General features: G+C 44.4%; 1 protein-coding gene across 2 annotated transcripts in view; it reads right to left on the bottom strand.

Moving 5' to 3' along the window:
• Positions 1 to 10,361: 10,361 nt before the first annotated feature.
• The window catches only part of LOC144134990 (thiopurine S-methyltransferase-like), a 33,228-nt gene continuing 25,557 nt past the window's right edge, over positions 10,362 to 18,032 (bottom strand). For both annotated transcript variants that reach the window (XM_077667776.1, XM_077667777.1), the window contains 3 exons: positions 17,142 to 17,227; positions 16,133 to 16,177; positions 10,362 to 10,534 (listed from right to left, as the gene is read on the bottom strand). In XM_077667776.1, the coding sequence (XP_077523902.1) occupies positions 10,401 to 10,534; positions 16,133 to 16,177; positions 17,142 to 17,227 (265 nt within the window). In that variant the 3' untranslated portion in view covers positions 10,362 to 10,400. The remainder of the gene's footprint in view (positions 10,535 to 16,132; positions 16,178 to 17,141; positions 17,228 to 18,032) is intronic.

The following is an 18,032-nucleotide window of genomic DNA, read 5'->3' as shown; positions in this document are numbered from 1 at the left end:
AGCTGTGTAGATACTTAAGCTGTATATTGCTTTCAGAACAAAACATGTAGTTACAGGCATACCGTTAGTCACTTTGTTCACAAAGTTTTTAAATTGCTGATAATGCAACATATATAGAGCACTCGAGATACCAGTTGCCTCGCAGCCATGTTTACATGAATGTGACCCGCCTCGACTTTCTAGCATATCAGATGTGGGAAATGCGCACCCATCCCCTGCCACCTACACTTGATACCAGCTTCAGCTAACAAAAGCATCCTAAGCTGGACGTGGGCGCAGCTTGCCATTCCACAGCCTACACTGGGCATGGCACCACCAAGCTTGATGTGGTGCATGTAAACGATGACGCAGCAGCCGGACGAGATACATGGAGGAAATAAAATGTGCCGCAGTCGCATTTTTGTAAAATTCGCTTATGTAGCCGAGTATGAACTAATACAAAAAGCATTACTTTGCAAGGGTTGTGTCCTTTCTCCCAATGCTTCATAGAACTTTCCAAGTTCTTTAATGAACAGATTTCATGCCACCTTTAATTTCTGTGGTTGTGAGTTTGTGGTCTCTAGATAGGAAAATCTTCCGACCGCTATACGATAAACTTCACCTATGAATGCTCACTTCTGCCTGAGTATACTCATGACTTCAAAGAAAACATGACATAGCATTGCACAGTGGGCAATTAGTTGCCCTGTGATTGCACCCTAACAGAAATTTACATGGGATCTAGGCTGCTCTGTGCGATTTACAAAAAGACGTCTCTTTGTTTTCTTTCATATTTTTGTTTTCAGGTGAAGATGACCAAGTTGCCTCAGTGGTGCCTGCGCTGGGCAGGCAATGGTGACATCTGCACTGGAAGCACCAAAAAAAAAAAAAGACAGATGAGATGCGCATCTGCGCACACCGCTCAAATCCTCAAGCGGATTGAGAAACTGTGATCTCAAAGCGACAGATACAGGAAAGTACGGGGCCGAATTAGAAAAATGCATGAGAGAAGGCGAGTAACACATAAGAAGGCTCTAAAGAAAGCAGGGGCTGCATTTGCTACAAGACCTTTTTTTCAGATCAGGCTCTGCTCTTTTCTAAAATCCAAAAAGCACTGGTAAAAACAAACAATTCGCTCTCAGTTTGTTCTTTCGCTTCCAAAAATCTTATTGCTTCTTTCGAGAAATGCTTCCTTTGCCGCATGTGAGGATGCTGAGGCGCTGGCTGGCAAACATCACAATGACACTTGGTATCATTCCTGGTGCCATGAACGCAATAGAATCAGTAACAAAAGATTGGCCACTTCAAGACAAAGCACGTTGTCTTTTTTCAATGAGGTAGCCTTGAAAAAAAATTTTGATGTATGATCACTCGCAAGATATTGTTTATGGTCTATGGGGGTTTAATGTCGCAAAGTGACTCAGGCTGTGAGGGATGCTGTAATTGGCTTCGTAGATGATGGGAATACAAGGACTTCTCATATGGCAAGCAAAGCTCTTATTATCGCAGTGTCTGGCATACCAACAAGTTGGATTTAGCCAGTAGCCTTTGCGGTGGCCCACAAAGCATCATAAGCTCTTGCAATATGCAAGCTGCTATTAGACTTAAATCAGTGGCTTTACGCAAAAGGTCATTTGGTGACAGCAGTCATCTGTGCTCAAGAGTCGGAACAATGTCAGCCTGCCAATAAAGCTTATCCATCCCATCCATTAGCCATATTTGAACACACGATCTGAACATCTCAAAAGCAGATTAGTACAGAAACTAAAGAACAACACATTTGCAGGATGCCCTTCGCCGACATGAGAGTTAAGTATGCCACCGAAGTGTTCAGAAAATCTGCGCCTATGAAACTTCTCACTCTCATCACCATTCAGCGGCTTCCTGTTGATGCCAAATTTACAGCAGAGTTCGCGGAAAATGCAGATCAGTTTTTTGACAGCCTGAGCAACTCAACCCTGAAAAAGCAGGATGACGAGTTGTGGTACACATTTGTGAGGGTTGGGAACAGAATGTCTTCCTTGAGTCGCCCATGAATAGGATTGCCCACTGGCATTTTGGTTGCCTGCGGGACAAGCAACCGCGCTACATCAAACGTTGGCAGATTACAATCAAAACCTTTCTCCTCATGTGGACTATGTAAAAGAAGATTTTCAATTTCACTCATCTTTTCTCTCGCTGATTTCTGCAAGACCCTTTGCAAACTGTTTTTGAATTATTCTTAAAAAAAGACCCTACTGAGACACACAATCTGCACCAATTCGTTGCCGCTCTGAAACGTATCTGGAAGGGCAAAGTTTTCGCGCTTTCTCAAGGAGACTGTGCAGTGAGAACACATGCATTCCTCATAAACTTGGAGGGTGTTTCCGTATTGTTGTCATGAAGTAGCATGTTAACCACAAGCCACAGCAGGCCGCAAGGCTCCAATGCATCTGACGTGCAAGGGTCTTCACAGCATGCCCCTCGCATAGTATGTGGAAATGTGTACCTTATCGCAGTCACTCTAGTGAAGGGCTTTTTTGATCTGAGAACTACTGAGAGTACATGTGAGAGAACACTGCTTGCAGCAGACGGTGACTCTGTCCATGAGCGACACCAACGTTTCATACTACTCAAGGAGAATGGTGATCCTGAGCGCGCTTTCATATATTTGCTGCCGCAACATCTGAAGAATGTCTATATCATTTAAATTAGATTCCGCCTTCGGACAAAAAAATCACGTAATGGGCCAGTGCCCACATATCGAATATGTTTAAGAATCTGGTTGAAAGGATGCCAAACCGGCAAGATATGATCTGTTCAGTAGGCTGAAGTCTGAAGTTTCTTAAATTAATGTGCCACACAAGGCTACACGGGTACACCTCATTTGTCAACCCAAGCACAGATACAAAGCCGAAGCAGATGATCTCACCAGAAAGAAGCGTAAATACACTGTTTATAATAATGACGGATCGTGTTACTAAATTATTACAATATTTATTTTTTTTATGCTGCCAACTGCTTATGTACACTCTCTTTGTTGAACTATTTATTTGTCCTGTTCACAAGCGTTTTGTATTTGTTATGTAAGCTTGGGGTGTTGTGGCTCTTCTGCTGAGCCACTACATCATTTTTTTAAGTGTCTTTCACACATAGAGTTCACCGCAGTGAGTGATGTGGCTGCTATGCTAGTTTATAATTCTCCTCTGGTTGCGCATATACTGTACTTGCTTTTGTTACTGAAATGCAAGGTTGCTTTCTGGTCTCGGTTCTGGCAGTCTTGATGCCACAGGTTGCTTAAGAGGGCTCTCGCACAGTTTCCGCCCTCGTCGTTAGATGACGTTTTACGTCACGCTCGCGGTAACACAGAACGTGCTACGTCCGCCGCTATGGACGATGGTGGCGCTGGTGAACACTCTCAAGGTTCGCGTACACCAAATAAACATAAATACCCACGAGAACAGCACATTGGACAGCCGTCGCCGTAGCTCAGTTGGTAAGAGCACTGGACGCGATATTCGGAGGTCGTAGGTTCGGATCCAGCCAGCGGCATGGTTGTTTTTTCTGCTCCTTTAAAAGTAAATTTCTTTAAGCGATTTATTAATCTAAGTAATATTATCGCACTGATAAGCACAACACATTAAAAAAATAACGTTTCCATATGCAGGTTGGTTTCGGTGACTTTGGCTCCCTTCACACACACACACACACACACACACACACACACACACACACACACACACACACACACACACACACACACACACACACACACACACACACACACACACACACACACACACACACACACACACACACACACACACACACACACACACACACACACACACACACACACACACACACATATATATATATATATATATAGTTGCGAAAACATGAGGTACTTGACTGCTTAAAATAATATACATCGAAGTATACGCTTCATTTAAGGAAACATTTTTATTTTACTCGACGTTTCGATCGGAGGACCGATCTTTTTCAAGAGTGACCATACAGTGCATGGGCGCGTGTTCTTATAGCCTGGTACTTGACACACAGAAGGTTGAAAAAGAAAATAAATAAAGAAAAGTAAAGGAAAGAAAAAGGGCGGAGGGGGCGGCCGGGAAAACGGGACACAACAGACACCTATGGCATATTAGGGAAGCAAAGGAGGCGCGTCGCGTACCCGTGAACTCACTGCGCGCGCGCGCGCGCACACACACACACACACACACACACACACACACACACACACACACACACACACACACACACACACACACACACACACACACACACACACACACACACACACACACACACACACACACACACACACACACACACACACACACACACACACACGCACGCACGCACGCACGCACGCACGCACGCACGCACGCACGCACGCACGCACGCACACACACACACACACACACACACACACACACACACACACACACACACACACACACACACACACACACACGCACGCACGCACGCACGCACGAAGCGAAAGAGGGAGACCGAGCTGGGTGCGCACGCGGCTACTGCGACAAGAAAAAAGAAGAAAAGAAAAAGAGAGATACAGAAGCAAAAGCAGAGAAAAAGGGGAAAGCAAAGAAGAAACGTGGTGGGGCTTAACAAAAGAAGGGATGCGTCCGCCAATTGTGGGTTTCGGTATGCCTCTGTCCGCGTATGTGCGGCCCCGTGCGGCTCCGGAAGATGGCCCGGACGAGGCGGAACAGGTTGAGACCGCCCAAAGTGGCTCCACATGGTGACACGCGAGCCGCTAAAACCAGATGAGCTTCCCATGGGAGGACCAGATGGAAAGGCTTGTTGACAGGAATGCAACAAAACAAGAGATATAGCACAGAGAAATTTCAAAAAATAATATATATATATATATATACATAATGACAAAAAAAGAAGAAAGAAGGGGACATATCGCCCTCGCGGGACCACAGAATGAGTTGAACGGCAGATGGAAACAAGCCGAAACTGACATGCAACAGGGGTATGACCTTAGACAACTCAGTCAGTGGTGGTACTTTGTCTATTAGGGTTGAAATTTTCTTTGGTTTCTGCCATCGAAAGAGACGATAGGGTGCCATGGTTTTAATTGATGCCCTTTTGCACTGTGTTAAATTTGAAAATAAAGTATGATTCGCGTTGTTCGCGCTCCCGGGTGTTTTTAAAGCTACTCTGCAATATCGTTGCTTTAAGTTTGTCAAACTCGTGGCCTTTTTCGCGGATGTGTCTCGATAGTAGGAGGCCAGGGAGAGATTGAGTATGTGAGCGGTGGTTATTAAATCTTAATCGGAAGGAATTGTCTGTTTGGCCAATGTACTGCATCTGACATTCGCCACACTCGAGCATATAAACAACATTACTGGAATTGCAGTTTAAGCCCTCTCGGATAACATGTTTGAAATCTGAATGGGTACTTTTAGTCAGTGCTGTGGTTTGCATGTGTTTGCAAACTAGTCATTTGCTCTTTCCGCAAGGTGTGCAACCCACCGGCCTCGGTTCATTAACCGTTGAGTGCACGAGGTGATTTTGTAAATTTTTTGGCCTTCTGTATGTTACCCGGGGGACCAATGGAAAAATTTTTGAGAGCCGCTCACTTTGTTCTATGATATTGAAGTGCTTTTGAAGGATTTTGTTAATATTAGGTAGGTTGTCTGTGAATGTCAGTACTAGATTAGAGCGATGCGTTGTTGGCGGGGATTCTGCAGGGATGTGATTACGGTTAGTAACTTCCGCCCTTTTAATGGCATCGTCGATGATTGAAGGCGGCTAGCGCTGTTTCTTTAGAATTTCGCCCCTGTGTTTAGCATTTTTTTGAAAATCTTCTGATCGAGAGCAAATGCGTTTGAATCGGATAGCCTGTGAGTACGGAATTGAAGTTTTGCAATGGCGTGGGTGGCAACTGCTTAAATGAAGATATTGTTGTCTGTCTGTGAGTTTTTTATAAACGCTAGTGATTAATGCACCCCTGTCAACACGAAAAGCACATCAAGGAAGTTAATGCTATTAGTTGAGTACGTGCGTGTGAAAGAGATATTTGGATGTATGTTGCTTAATGAGGTGATAAACTGAATTAGTTTTTCCTCTGTTTCTGCCCAAATTATGAATATGTCATCAAGAAAACGTTTGTAAAAAGCCGGTTTGGTTGGATATGAGGAAAGGAAGACTGATTCAATTTTGTTCATAAATATGTTGGCGTAATTTGGTGCCATTTTTGTGCCCATAGCCGTACCACTCGTTTGAAGATAATATGAGTTATTGAATTCGAAAGTGTTAAGTTTAAGGACCAAATTTGCAAGCGTCTCGATGGCACTTGGACTGGGAGAGTCCAGGATTCTGTGTTCTTTACAGGCTCCGACCATGGCCTGTATTCCGTCGTCATGGGGGATGTTAGTGTAGAGTGACACCACGTCCAGGGTAACTAGGAAAGCGCCATGAGGGAAGGAGGTGACATCGGATAATTCTCACAGGAAGTGGTTAGTATCTCGTATGTAAGATGGATGTTTCGGAGGTATATGTTTGATGAGGGAATCGATGTAATCGGAGATCGGTTCTGTCAGTGTGCCGACACCAGAAACAATAGGTCGCCCCGGATGGTTCTCTTTGTGTATTTTCGGAAGCATGTAAAAACGTCCCGTGGAGGCATTTTTTTGGCGTCAGCGCCTTACTTATTCGCCATGGTAATTCACCTTCATCGGTTAGTTTATTCAGAGTTCTTGCTATGATCCTCTGGTGTTCAGAGGTGGGGTCTGATGATAGTTTCTTATAGAATTTTGAGTCGTTGAGTTGGCGGTTGGCCTCCTGAATATAATCATCTTTGTCCAAAATAACTATACCTCCACCCTTGTCGGCGGGCTTAATGACGATGTCGGTTCGTTTCACGAGTGAGTCTAAAGCGTTACGTTGTTTTTTTGTGAGGTTGGGTGGGCTAGATTTTCGTGTCCCGAAGGCCTGCAATATCTCCTTCTGTACAGCTTTAATATATAGGTCTAGATATTTATCTGTGCCAGTTTTGGGTGTCCACTGTTCCTGAGATTTCGGGCACCAAGCATTATTTTGGCTTGGTTTGTCGAAAAATATTCCCGTAGTCTAAGTGTTCGCGCAAAGTCATCCAGATCCTTGAGTAATCGGTATTCATTATACTGCCCATTATTCGGGCAGAATTTTAGGCCGCGTGATAAAAGGGACTTTTCATCGGGAATGAGTTGTGAGCTTGATAGGTTGATTATATTTTCCGGAAGGTGTGGCTCCCCAGTCGTTCGGTCTAATGTGGTTGTATGTTTGTTTATCGTTTCGTTGTTATTGTCGGGTGGGGATATGTGCGTTGCCAGTTGCAATACCATTGCGCGCTCCATACCTGACTCAACAACAATGCCATCCCGAGAGAATTTTTTTAAGTTTCTTCGTCCAAATTTGCTTAATTTTGCTCAACTGAAAGACCTCAAGCTCATCTGTCTCGGATGCTGAGAGTACAATGCTGCGACGCGCCCGCCTCTCCTCGAGTATTATTAATGCTAACGTCTGTCTAAAGTGCTCAATTGTTATTTTCAGGAGGTTTAAAGAAGCCTTAATTAGTTCTTTGCTCCATGCTTCTCGATGGGATTCTGAAAGGTTATTCATGGATGGCGATAGGGATACGAGAAGTTCCTTCGGTACAGTTTCTGATTTAAGATATATTTGAAGAGATTCTATGTGGAGCTCGTGCCTGATTAGCTTGTCAGCAATTTTTCTTAATTTTAAAAAAATTCCTTGAGCGTGTGACATTAGCAGAAGGAGAAATGGTGGGCGCGTGAGCCTGGTCAGCCTGTCAGTTTTGCTTTAACTTCAGCCGTTGGGCTGAGCCACAGCGTCGTCTGAAGTCATACCTTTGTTTCGGCGTGGCGACCTCGTGACCGAAGTTCTGCAGGGTGACGGAAGCTTGTTGGGAGCCCAGAGTTGGTTCTGTTGCTGTTGATATGGGAATCCTCCGTGATTCTGGGCTTGTCGGAGTGGCAACCGGTGACGTATCGCCCACCACAGCGGGTGTCGGGTGGTTTGGTGCTGAGTATGGGTTCCTGGTGCTAGTGTCTGGTGCCGGAACTCTTGATGGTTCGGTGGCGCTTGCAGACATGGTGCAGTGCGGGGATCTGTGTGATGGCGTGGGTAGAAGTGCTTGGTAAGTGGTCGTATTTTCCCTCGTGCGTCCGGCGTCACTTGAAATTCTTGACGTGTTTTTCGGGTGACACTTCTGACGGCGGCCCTGCAACCCAGCTGTCCGTTTATTTTTAATTATCTGTTCAGTTTCCGCAATGGTCGGGAAATCCGCTGTTGTGGGTGCCCCGGCTTCTTCATTGGTTTTGATTGTGACCTCAAAATAGCTGGCAGCTATTCGGGTGCTGTGCTCTATGGTGGGTCGATGAATCTTCTCTGATGGTAGGTGATCTTGCCATGGGGCCAAGTATTGCCGGCGAGCACTGAGGATAATGTTGAAGACATTCCAGGCGAGCAACGAAACTCCCCCGAAACTTGGGTGCACGCCATCAGCAGCTAGGACCCTGGTAGCAGGGAATGCCTCCAGCGAGTGAAAGATGTAGAACACATTTTGGTTCTGAGCACACAATTCAATAAGTCTGTTGTTGAACCTGGTGGCGCGCTGATGGAATTTGTCCACCATTTGCCAATATATATATATATATATATATATATATATATATATATATATATATATATATATATATATATATATATATATATATATATATATATATATATATATTCTGGCAGTTCTTGGCTCCGGCAGTCTTGATACCACAGGTAGCATAAGAGGGTTCTCGCATAGTTTCTGCCCTCGGCGTTAGATGCCGTTCCACGTCACACTCGCGGTATTACAGGACGTGCGACGTCCACCGCTATAGACGAGAGTGGCGCTGGTGAACACCCTCAAGGTTCTCTTACACGCAAAAACATAAATACCCACGAAAGGAGCAGATTCGACAGCCGTCGCCGTAGCTCAGTTGGTAAAGCACCGGACGCGATATTCGGAGGTCGTTGGTTCGGATCCCATCGGCGGCATGGTTGTTTTTCTGCTGCTTCATAAGTAATTTTCTTTAAGTGACCGATTAATCAAAGTATTATTCTCCCATTGATTGCCACTACAAAATAATAAAAAAGAAACATTCCCATATGCACATTGGTTTCGGTGACTGTTGGGTATTCATGTTTTTGCGTTAAGCGAACCTTGACAGCGTTCACCAGCACAGTTTATGCCCTTGCCGTTAGATGGTTTTCCACGTCACACTCACAGTATTACAGGACGTGCTGCGTCCACCTCAAAGGACTATGGTGGCGCTGGTGAACGCCGTCAACGTCCTCTTACACCCAATGAACATAAATACCCACGAGAGCAGCAGATTAGACAGCCGTCGCCGTAGCTCAGTTGGTAGAGCACCGGACGCGATATTCGGGGGTCGTGAGTTCGGATCCCACCGGGGCATGGTGGTTTTTTCTGCTGCTTTCGAAGTAATTTTCTTTATGTGACCGATTAATCAAAATATTATTCTCCCATTGATTGCCACTAAACAGTAGAAACATTCCCATATGCACCTTGGTTTCGGTGACTGTTGGCTTCCTTCATAAGTTTGTCAAATGAGCCCCTCCTTTTATATATATATATATATATATATATATATATATATATATATATATATATATATATATATATATATATATATATATATATATATATATACACACATATATATATATATATATATATATATATATATATATATATATATATATATATATATATATATATATATATATATATATATATATATATATATAAAGAGGGGCTCATTTGGCAAACTTATGAAGGAAGCCAACAGTCACCGAAACCAAGGTGCATATGGGAATATATATATACACTCACACGCGTTTTCGCTATCGCGAATAAGTGGACTGAAACATATGCATGCAGAAATATTTCGGAGTATATTGTGCTTTTTAGGTCAATAAAGCGCTTTCTTGAAATACGGCGGCTTTCGGACTGTATGTATTTTTGCGCTAAAGGGTGCAAATGTACCGCAGCGGTTTCGCTGGCACACAGGACCCCAAGCGCCCCCCGCTGCTTCATTCAGTCAGTAAGCGTTTCGAGTCTCTCGGCGGGTGAGGGAATCACTTGATCTAGGTTTTAATTTGGGTCTATAGTGCCCATCACCAGCTTCTTGTGAGGGCGGAAATTTTACAGCGTGCCACGCCGTCGCCGACAAGCGAAGTCTTTTTTAGACTTTGCCTGTCGGCGCAAGAAGAGTACACTTTCCATCTGGGCGACGAATAGACAAAGCTTTGGCGGACAGAAGCTTTTTAGCCGATATGTTGACAGCACTTTTTTTATTTCCAATTTGGTCAACACTGTAAGAAAAATGGTGTCAGTTGATTTTGGATCTCTGTGAAGAATGTGATTGTCGCAAGTGCCATAGGCAGTACGTGACCGGAGCGCCGTTGATGAAGTCGTCATACGTGACCGTGTAGGTGTCGACCAGAACAAGCCTCCCAACATCGCCTGCAGAAAACGAGGCGATGATAGCAGGAAACTGAAGGAACAATCGTCGCTCACGCTTCAGTATTACTTCCCGTGTCACACATCCAATGCGTCAATCTTACACGTGTCAAATCAGTGTTGAGATGGGGCAGAGGGGATTGAGAAGAAAAGGCTATACGTAAAAATCGGGATTCCAGTTTAGGACAGTGGATGCGTTCAGTTTGTTACCTGAAAAACCTCAAGAAGTTTAACGTATATAAACGGCGTATATAAAATGGCGAGGGTGTTTTTGTGTACATTCGTCGAAATGAACACGCATAAGCAGTAAGGAAGCAAGAAGAGTGAGGAACGCATCTAATTTGAAAAAGCTTGTGTTGTGTTACCTACTTCTGCAAGTGCGTCCAACTGCTGTGCAAAAATGCAAATATTCACCTGAAACATTTTTTTATCTGCCTTCAATATTTGCTTTCTGTCATGAGAACAAAGGTGCCTTGAGGACAAAATGCGATTAGCGAGCACCTCATGAGGTTTACACTACATTTGTGATTGCTTGTGATGGATGGCGTGCGCCATAATGCAAGACATGGGTGATGAGGGACGCCACAGAGGAGGGCTTCGAGAAAATTTCGTCCACTTGGAAATTTTTAAAGCGCACTATCATCGCACAGCATACCGGCGACTTGAATTACGCCTCTATTGAAACGGGGGCGCCGTGGACTAGATGACCCCGGCGCTCTGGAAGAAAACCGTTTGTTTTTTCTGGAAATTAAAAGTAGCCACTTGAAAGCTGTGTAGAGCCCATGAGGCTTAATGGTGCAAAGTTTATCAGAGACCCCAGTACCACAATGACTCTGCTTTTGCATAGACAATCTTTGCCACGAGTTTTTTCTACGTTGTTGTCGTGTGTTACAGCCACACTGTGGTTGAATTCAGGAGTGCTTTTGCCGCTACGCAATTAAGCTTGCATCAAAGTTCTTTTGGAGGTCCAGGGATGTACAGCGGGCATTCATTGGCATGTTATCTGTTATGCCCTTTATTTTCATTTTGTCGGATCTTTGGGCTCCCATCCATGGTTATCGTTTGGGGGTGCGCTTAGATCGTCATCATCATCATCATAAGCCTGACTACAACAACAGCAGGGCAAAGGCCTCTCCCATGTCTCTCCAATCAACAGCGTCCTTTGCCAGCTGCGCCCACCCTATGCCTGCAAACTTCGTAATCTCATCCGCCCACCTAATTTTCTGCCGCCCCTGCTACGCTTGCCTTCTCTTGGAATCCACGCCATGACCCTTAAGGACCAGCAGTTATTTTGCCTTCGCATTACATGCCCTGCCCAAGCCCATTTCTTTCTCTTGATTTCCACTAGGATGTCATTAACACGCGTTTTGTTCCCTCACCCACTCTGCCCGTTTCCGTTCTCTTAACGTTACGCATATCAATTTTAATTTCCATGGCTCACTGCGCTGTCCTTAATTTAAGCTGAACGCTTTTCGTTAGCCTCCACGTTTCCGCCCCGTAGGTGAGTACCGGTAAGATACCGCTGTTGTATTCTTTTCTCTTGATGGATAGTCGTAACCTGTCATTCATAATCTGAGAGAACCTGCCATATGGGCTCCATCTTTATCCTTCTAGTTATTTCCCTCTCATGATCCGGATCAGCGGTCATACCTGCCCTAAGTAGACGTATTCATTTAGCCCTTCCAATACCTCGTTGCCAATTGTGAACTGATGTTCTCTTGCTAGACTGTTGAACATTACTTTGGTTTTCTGGATGTTAATTTTTAGACCCACCGTACTGCTCTGTCTAACTAATTGATCACGATTTGTAGTTCATCTCCTGAGTGACTCATCAAGGCAATGTTGTCAGCGAATCGCAGATTATTTAGGTATTCTCCATTAACTCTCATCCCCAACTGTTCCCAATTCGGGCCTCGGAATACCTCCTGTAAACATGCGGTGAATAGCACTGGCAACACCGTGTTTCCTTGCCTGACGCCCTTCCTTATTGGTGTTTTATTGCTGACTTTATGGAGGAAAATGGTAGCTTTACAATTCCTATATACATCTTCTAGTATTTTCACACAAGGTTAATCTACACCCTGATTCCGCAATGCCTGTATAACTGCTGAAGTTTCCACTGAGTCGAATGCTTTCTCATAATCAATGAAGGTTATATATACATATATCCTTCATTCTGCGAAATTCTCTACCGTCTGATTGGTAGTGTGAATATGGTCTATTGTGGAACATCCTTTAGGAACGCCTGCCTGATCATTTGGTTGATTAAAGTCTAAGGTTGCCCTGACTCTATTAGCGATTACTTTGGTATATACCTTGTAGGCATGGACAGTAAGCTGATCGGCCTGTAATTTTTCAAGTCCTTGGCGTCTCTTTTCTTATGAATTAATATTATATTTGAGTTCTTCCAAGCTTCTGGTACGGTCGAGGTCATAAGACATTGCGTATACAGGGTGGCTAGTTTTTCTAGCAGAATCTCCCCTCTGTCTTTGAACTGATGTTCTGTTACCTGATGCTCATCAGCTGCTTTTCCCCTCTGCATTGCTCCTAAGGCTTTTTTTACTTCCTCTTTCATTACTGGCGGGATGACGCATTGCTGTGGGCTACTGTCTTTATCATTAACGTTCTTAGTACACTGGCTACTGTATAGAATTGTGTAGAACTCTTCGGCTCATTTAACTATCTTATCCATATTGCTAATGACATTGCCCTCCTTGCCTCGTAACGCATACATCTGGTTTTTACCTATGCCTAGTTTCCTCTTCACCGCTTTTAGGCTATCTTCGTTCTTTAGAGCATTCTCGATTCTCTCCATATTAAACGTCCTTATGTCGGCCACGTTGCGCTTATTTATTAACTTCGATCGCTCTGCTAGTTCTATTCTGCCTGTAGGGTTAGACGCCCTCATGCTTTGACGTTTCTTAATCAGACCTTTCGTTTACTGAGATAGCTTGCTGGTATACTGCCGAACCGTCCTACCGCCTATTGCTACTGCGCGCTCCGTAATGATAGCTGTCAGATTATCCGTCATTGCACCAAATTTAAGATCGTCTTCCTCAGTTAAAGCTGAATATCTGCTCTGCAGCGATATCCTGAATTCCTCTATTTTCGCTCTTACGGCTATCTCGCCAATGGACTTCCAGTTCACTAGCTTCTTCCGTTCCCTCTTCAAGCCTAAGGTAATTCTTGACCTTGCCGTTCTTTGGTCGCTACAAAGCACCTTTCTGAGGGCCTCCACATCCTGCACGATACCAGGGTGAGCGCATAGTATGAAGTCAGTTTCATTTTTAGTCTCCCCATTACGACTCTTCCAGGTCCACTTCCTGTTCTCTCGTTTGCGGAAGAAAGTATTTATGATGCGTGATATATTTCTATAATCAAACTCTACTAATAGCTCTCCCCTGCTATTCCCAGAACCTATCCTATAGTCCCCTACCGCCTGGTCGTCAGCCTGCTTCTTGCCCACTTTCTCATTGAAGTCGCCCATCAGTACAGTGTACTGTGTTTTTGCTTTGTTCATTGCCGATTCCATGTCTTCGTAGAAGCTTTCAACATTCTGGTCATCATGACTACATGCAGGCGCATAGGCTTGCACCACTTCGTGCTTGTACCTCTTATTAAGCCTAATTACGATAGGTGCCACATTTTCGTTAATACTATTGAGGTACTCTACGCTGCCAGCTGTATCCTGATTAATGACGAATCCCACACCTAGTTCTCGTCTATACGCTATCCTGATTAATGAGGAAGCCCACACCTAGTTCTCGTCTATCCGCTAATCCGCGATGGCACAGTATGTGTCCGTCCCTTAGTAATGCATACGCCTCATTTGTCCTCCTAACTTCACTGAGCCCTATGACAACCCATTTAGTGACCGCTGGCTCCTCGAATAGCACTGCCAGGCTAGCCTCACTAGATAAGGTTCTAAAGTTAAACGTTGCCAGGTTCAGATTCCAATGGCGGCCTGTCTGGAGCCAGAGATTCTTAGCACCCTCCACTGCGCCACAGGTGTGACCGCCGCCTTGATCAGTTGCTTCGCAGCCGCTAGGGACTGAAGGTCGAGGGTTAATGGGTTTGTTCATGGAAGGTTATGACCAAGTACTGCACCAGGGTGGCCGATCCTGTTCTAGTGAGGGAGTGCGTAGTCAGTTCTGGTCTCCGAGACCAGGCCACACCCCATTCCTCCTTATGCAATTCCATCGACACGCGGAGCTTTTTTTTCATACTCGGTGGAGAATTGCGTGGCACCGGGATTCGAGATCCGGGGATTCGAGGCAGGCGCTGTACATCTACGCCATCGCTGCAGCAGCGGTGTGTAATATCGGTGAATATCGGTGTGCAATAAAGAAATCGAATTATTTTCTTGTTTTATTGAATATGCCGAAGTTAGCGTAGTGTCGTATCACAACGAATCAAGCGTTATGGGCGAGAGAGATCTGTGCTCCGCTATGCGTTGTCAAGACAACGGTAGCACAGGCTTCGCAGCAGAACGTTCCTTTTTGTAATGCACGGTTCTATGTTTTTTTTTGTAGGATTTAAAGCAGCAAAGTTTGCAGAGTTTGCAGAGAGGAGATCCTAGTGCAGGCGCTGACTACGGGACCACCTTCTGTATATATTTATCCAAGCTGTATTTCCTTCTTGTATAAATAAACATGATTCTGAATCATGATTCTGACCTTGTTCAGGACGGTCTGTCTTCTTTATTGTTTCCTGTGTTTACTTTGTTTTTTCAGTCAACATAAGCGGAGAAAATACTGCATAGCCTCGGCTCGTAGCAAAAAAGACTGATGCACATGTTGCTGCAGTTTGTGCAATCATTAAAGCAACCACTCGAAAGAACGACATCGTGTGCCGCTGTCGCAAACTGCACATCGCGTTTCGTGGAATTATTGAGATGAACAGTGGCTCGTATTCCTTAGCAACATTTTCCGTGACAAGAGATATACGAAGAAGTCAGGACAATAAAAAAATAGTTTTTCTAATGGAGGCTATCCCGCATCTTTGAAATTGCTGAACGGAAGAACTGCGATCAGACCTCAGCAAAACACGGCCTAGAGGTGGGAACTGTGACCCCATACTGCTTGGAAAGAAAGAATTCACGCGTTCTCTGTCTGGACCATAAAATCACGCGGTTTCTTAAGTCAGACCGAAAGATTCCGAACCCTTGTAATCGAGCAAAAAGTACTCACTTCTGTTGACTACTGCTGCGTGCGTAAAAGGGGAACGCGTCATCGCTATCGTACTCTACTACTCTTAGGGGAACGGAGAGACGAGGGCAGTAAAAAAAAAAGAAATGAAACGGCTGCAATGTGCTCTCTTTTAACTTTTTTGTTAATGCGTTCCCTTTTTTTCTTTTCTTTCGGCTTCTGAAATTTCAAATGGTCGCTCCAATATTTAGCATAACTGGAATTTAAAAATACAGGATGGCTGCAATAGAGGAACTCAGCACAAGGGTAAAATTTGTACTTTACAAAGATACTCTGGTACTGAGACGTGCTTCAGAATAAAAGAGCAATTTCAACCAATATAAATGTACTACAAAACTTATTAGAAAGGTTAGAATATTGTCGGCGCAATGAAGGCAGAGAACGTATGCTTTACCGAAAAGTTGCTCGAGGTCGCTTTCTGTGGTGCTTCGTGGGTTCACTGCCAAAAGAGAAAAAGAATAGAAAAGAAAGACACACAAGGGTTAACAATCACACAACTGTGAGCTGAACGAAAGAATACTAGCAAAACTCTGCACTCGTCATCCGCAATTGCGTGATACACGGGTCTTACAGCGATGCCTGCATGAGAAACTCCCCTAAGGTGAAACGATGCAAGTCGTGGTATATCATGACCAGGCACTTTGTGAGTGATAGAGCGGGTGCTCTCAAGAGTGCAACATCTGTGGTTATGTGATTTGGGAAGGCCTCCTAAACGTAAGAACACTTAACGGGACATGCGCAGTGATGAAATGATCGCCACAGGTTAGTAGGGCCACGTTATATTAGATGAGACAGAAGCGAGGGTCGAGCTATCGGAGACTCAATCAACATGCTCTCCCGAGCACATAGATCGTGGAACCATGCCATGTGCCTTCGAAGAGAGAGTCGTTATTTTGAGGTTTCCCGGAAAATGCCTTGGGGCAGCGTTTTCTCTTGGCATTTAAAATTAATATGGGAAAACATCGGGACCACTGAACTGTTATAAAATTATAAATTTGTCATAAGTCATAAGCTTGAAATAACTATTCATGCGCAGAACTTGTTAGCAGTGGCGATCATTGTCAAATGAAGACAGGTATTTCAAACAAGGCAACATATTCGAAACAGTCAACTCTTCCGAACTAGTAATGTATGCCGCGACCAGAATATACTGCAATGCTAAACCTAATCGCTCAGTCTGTTGTCTGCGAGCTATGCATTGATCTAAATTGTAAAGGCATTAACGATCACGGGGAAAATTTTTGATAGCATGCACGTAGGAGTTCAAGGAGAAATACGAACTTGAACAAAACTGCGCCAGAATCAGATTTGACCAACGAGTATTATTTCAAATAAAAAAGACGTGAGCTCAGTAATAAACGTAATCGGGACAACAACAGGAGGCCGTTTGGTGGCGGACGTACATTTGAACCAAGGGGCGTCGTAGTACATGGTATACAAGCCGTACGAGAATCCAGGTGCCAAGAGGGACTTGATGACCTTGGCGTATCTGTCCAAAAAACAAAAGTAAAAAAAACAACTTTGTGTCACCGATATTTCTCTTCCACGAGTTACAAAATTTGTCTCCATAATTCAGTATTTACTCAGGGGAAAGGGTGTAAGTGGCGAGGAGTGCCTAAGCGAGTGTTATGTGTTATCTTTGTAACCGAGCAGTAAAGACAAAACAGCAGTTGGCAACAAAAGCGCACGTCCCAATGGTTCAGAATTACTCCGGTAAACGTGACAGCAGAAAACGGCTTCAATATTTCAACATTTAGCTTTACTATAAAAGGTCAGTGGCATCACAATTCTTAGCTAGTAATTTGGCCCTCTCATGAGATTTGTGTTTATGCAACAAGGAAAAATTTAAAAGCTATTTCGTTGTCGTGGGGGAACCCTCTGTGGTGATCTTGTATGTGAGCGGAGCTTCACTGCAGACTTAAGTCGTATCCTACTATAAATGGAACAGGGCAGCTGCGGCGCACGAGGCTGGTGCATGAGAGCACGAAGAAATCGCAAAGCCAACAGCTTGTGATCGAGCGATGGCTGGTGGTGGCTCGTGTGACATTTTGTACAAGAGGTGTGCAGCGAGAAGGGGCCCAGTCGTGCTTCGCAGGTATGCTTTGGCAGCTCGAAATTCAGCGTTGTTTACCATGTGCGCACTGACCCTTCTGTCCTGTCCAGGTGTCATCAGTTTTCATGCAGTTCTTGCATTGTCAGCTTCTCAAAGTAGACGCATGGAATGAATCATCGGAAAAAGTTATGTTCAATCTGACCGTCACAAAATACATTTAACACTGCGGTCCACGGCGGGC

This window comes from Amblyomma americanum, chromosome 5 (genome assembly GCF_052857255.1).
Source record: "Amblyomma americanum isolate KBUSLIRL-KWMA chromosome 5, ASM5285725v1, whole genome shotgun sequence".
NCBI classification, from domain to species: Eukaryota; Metazoa; Arthropoda; class Arachnida; order Ixodida; family Ixodidae; genus Amblyomma; species Amblyomma americanum.
Note: the sequence above shows the minus strand (reverse complement) of the source record. Positions and strands in the feature narration are given on the sequence as shown.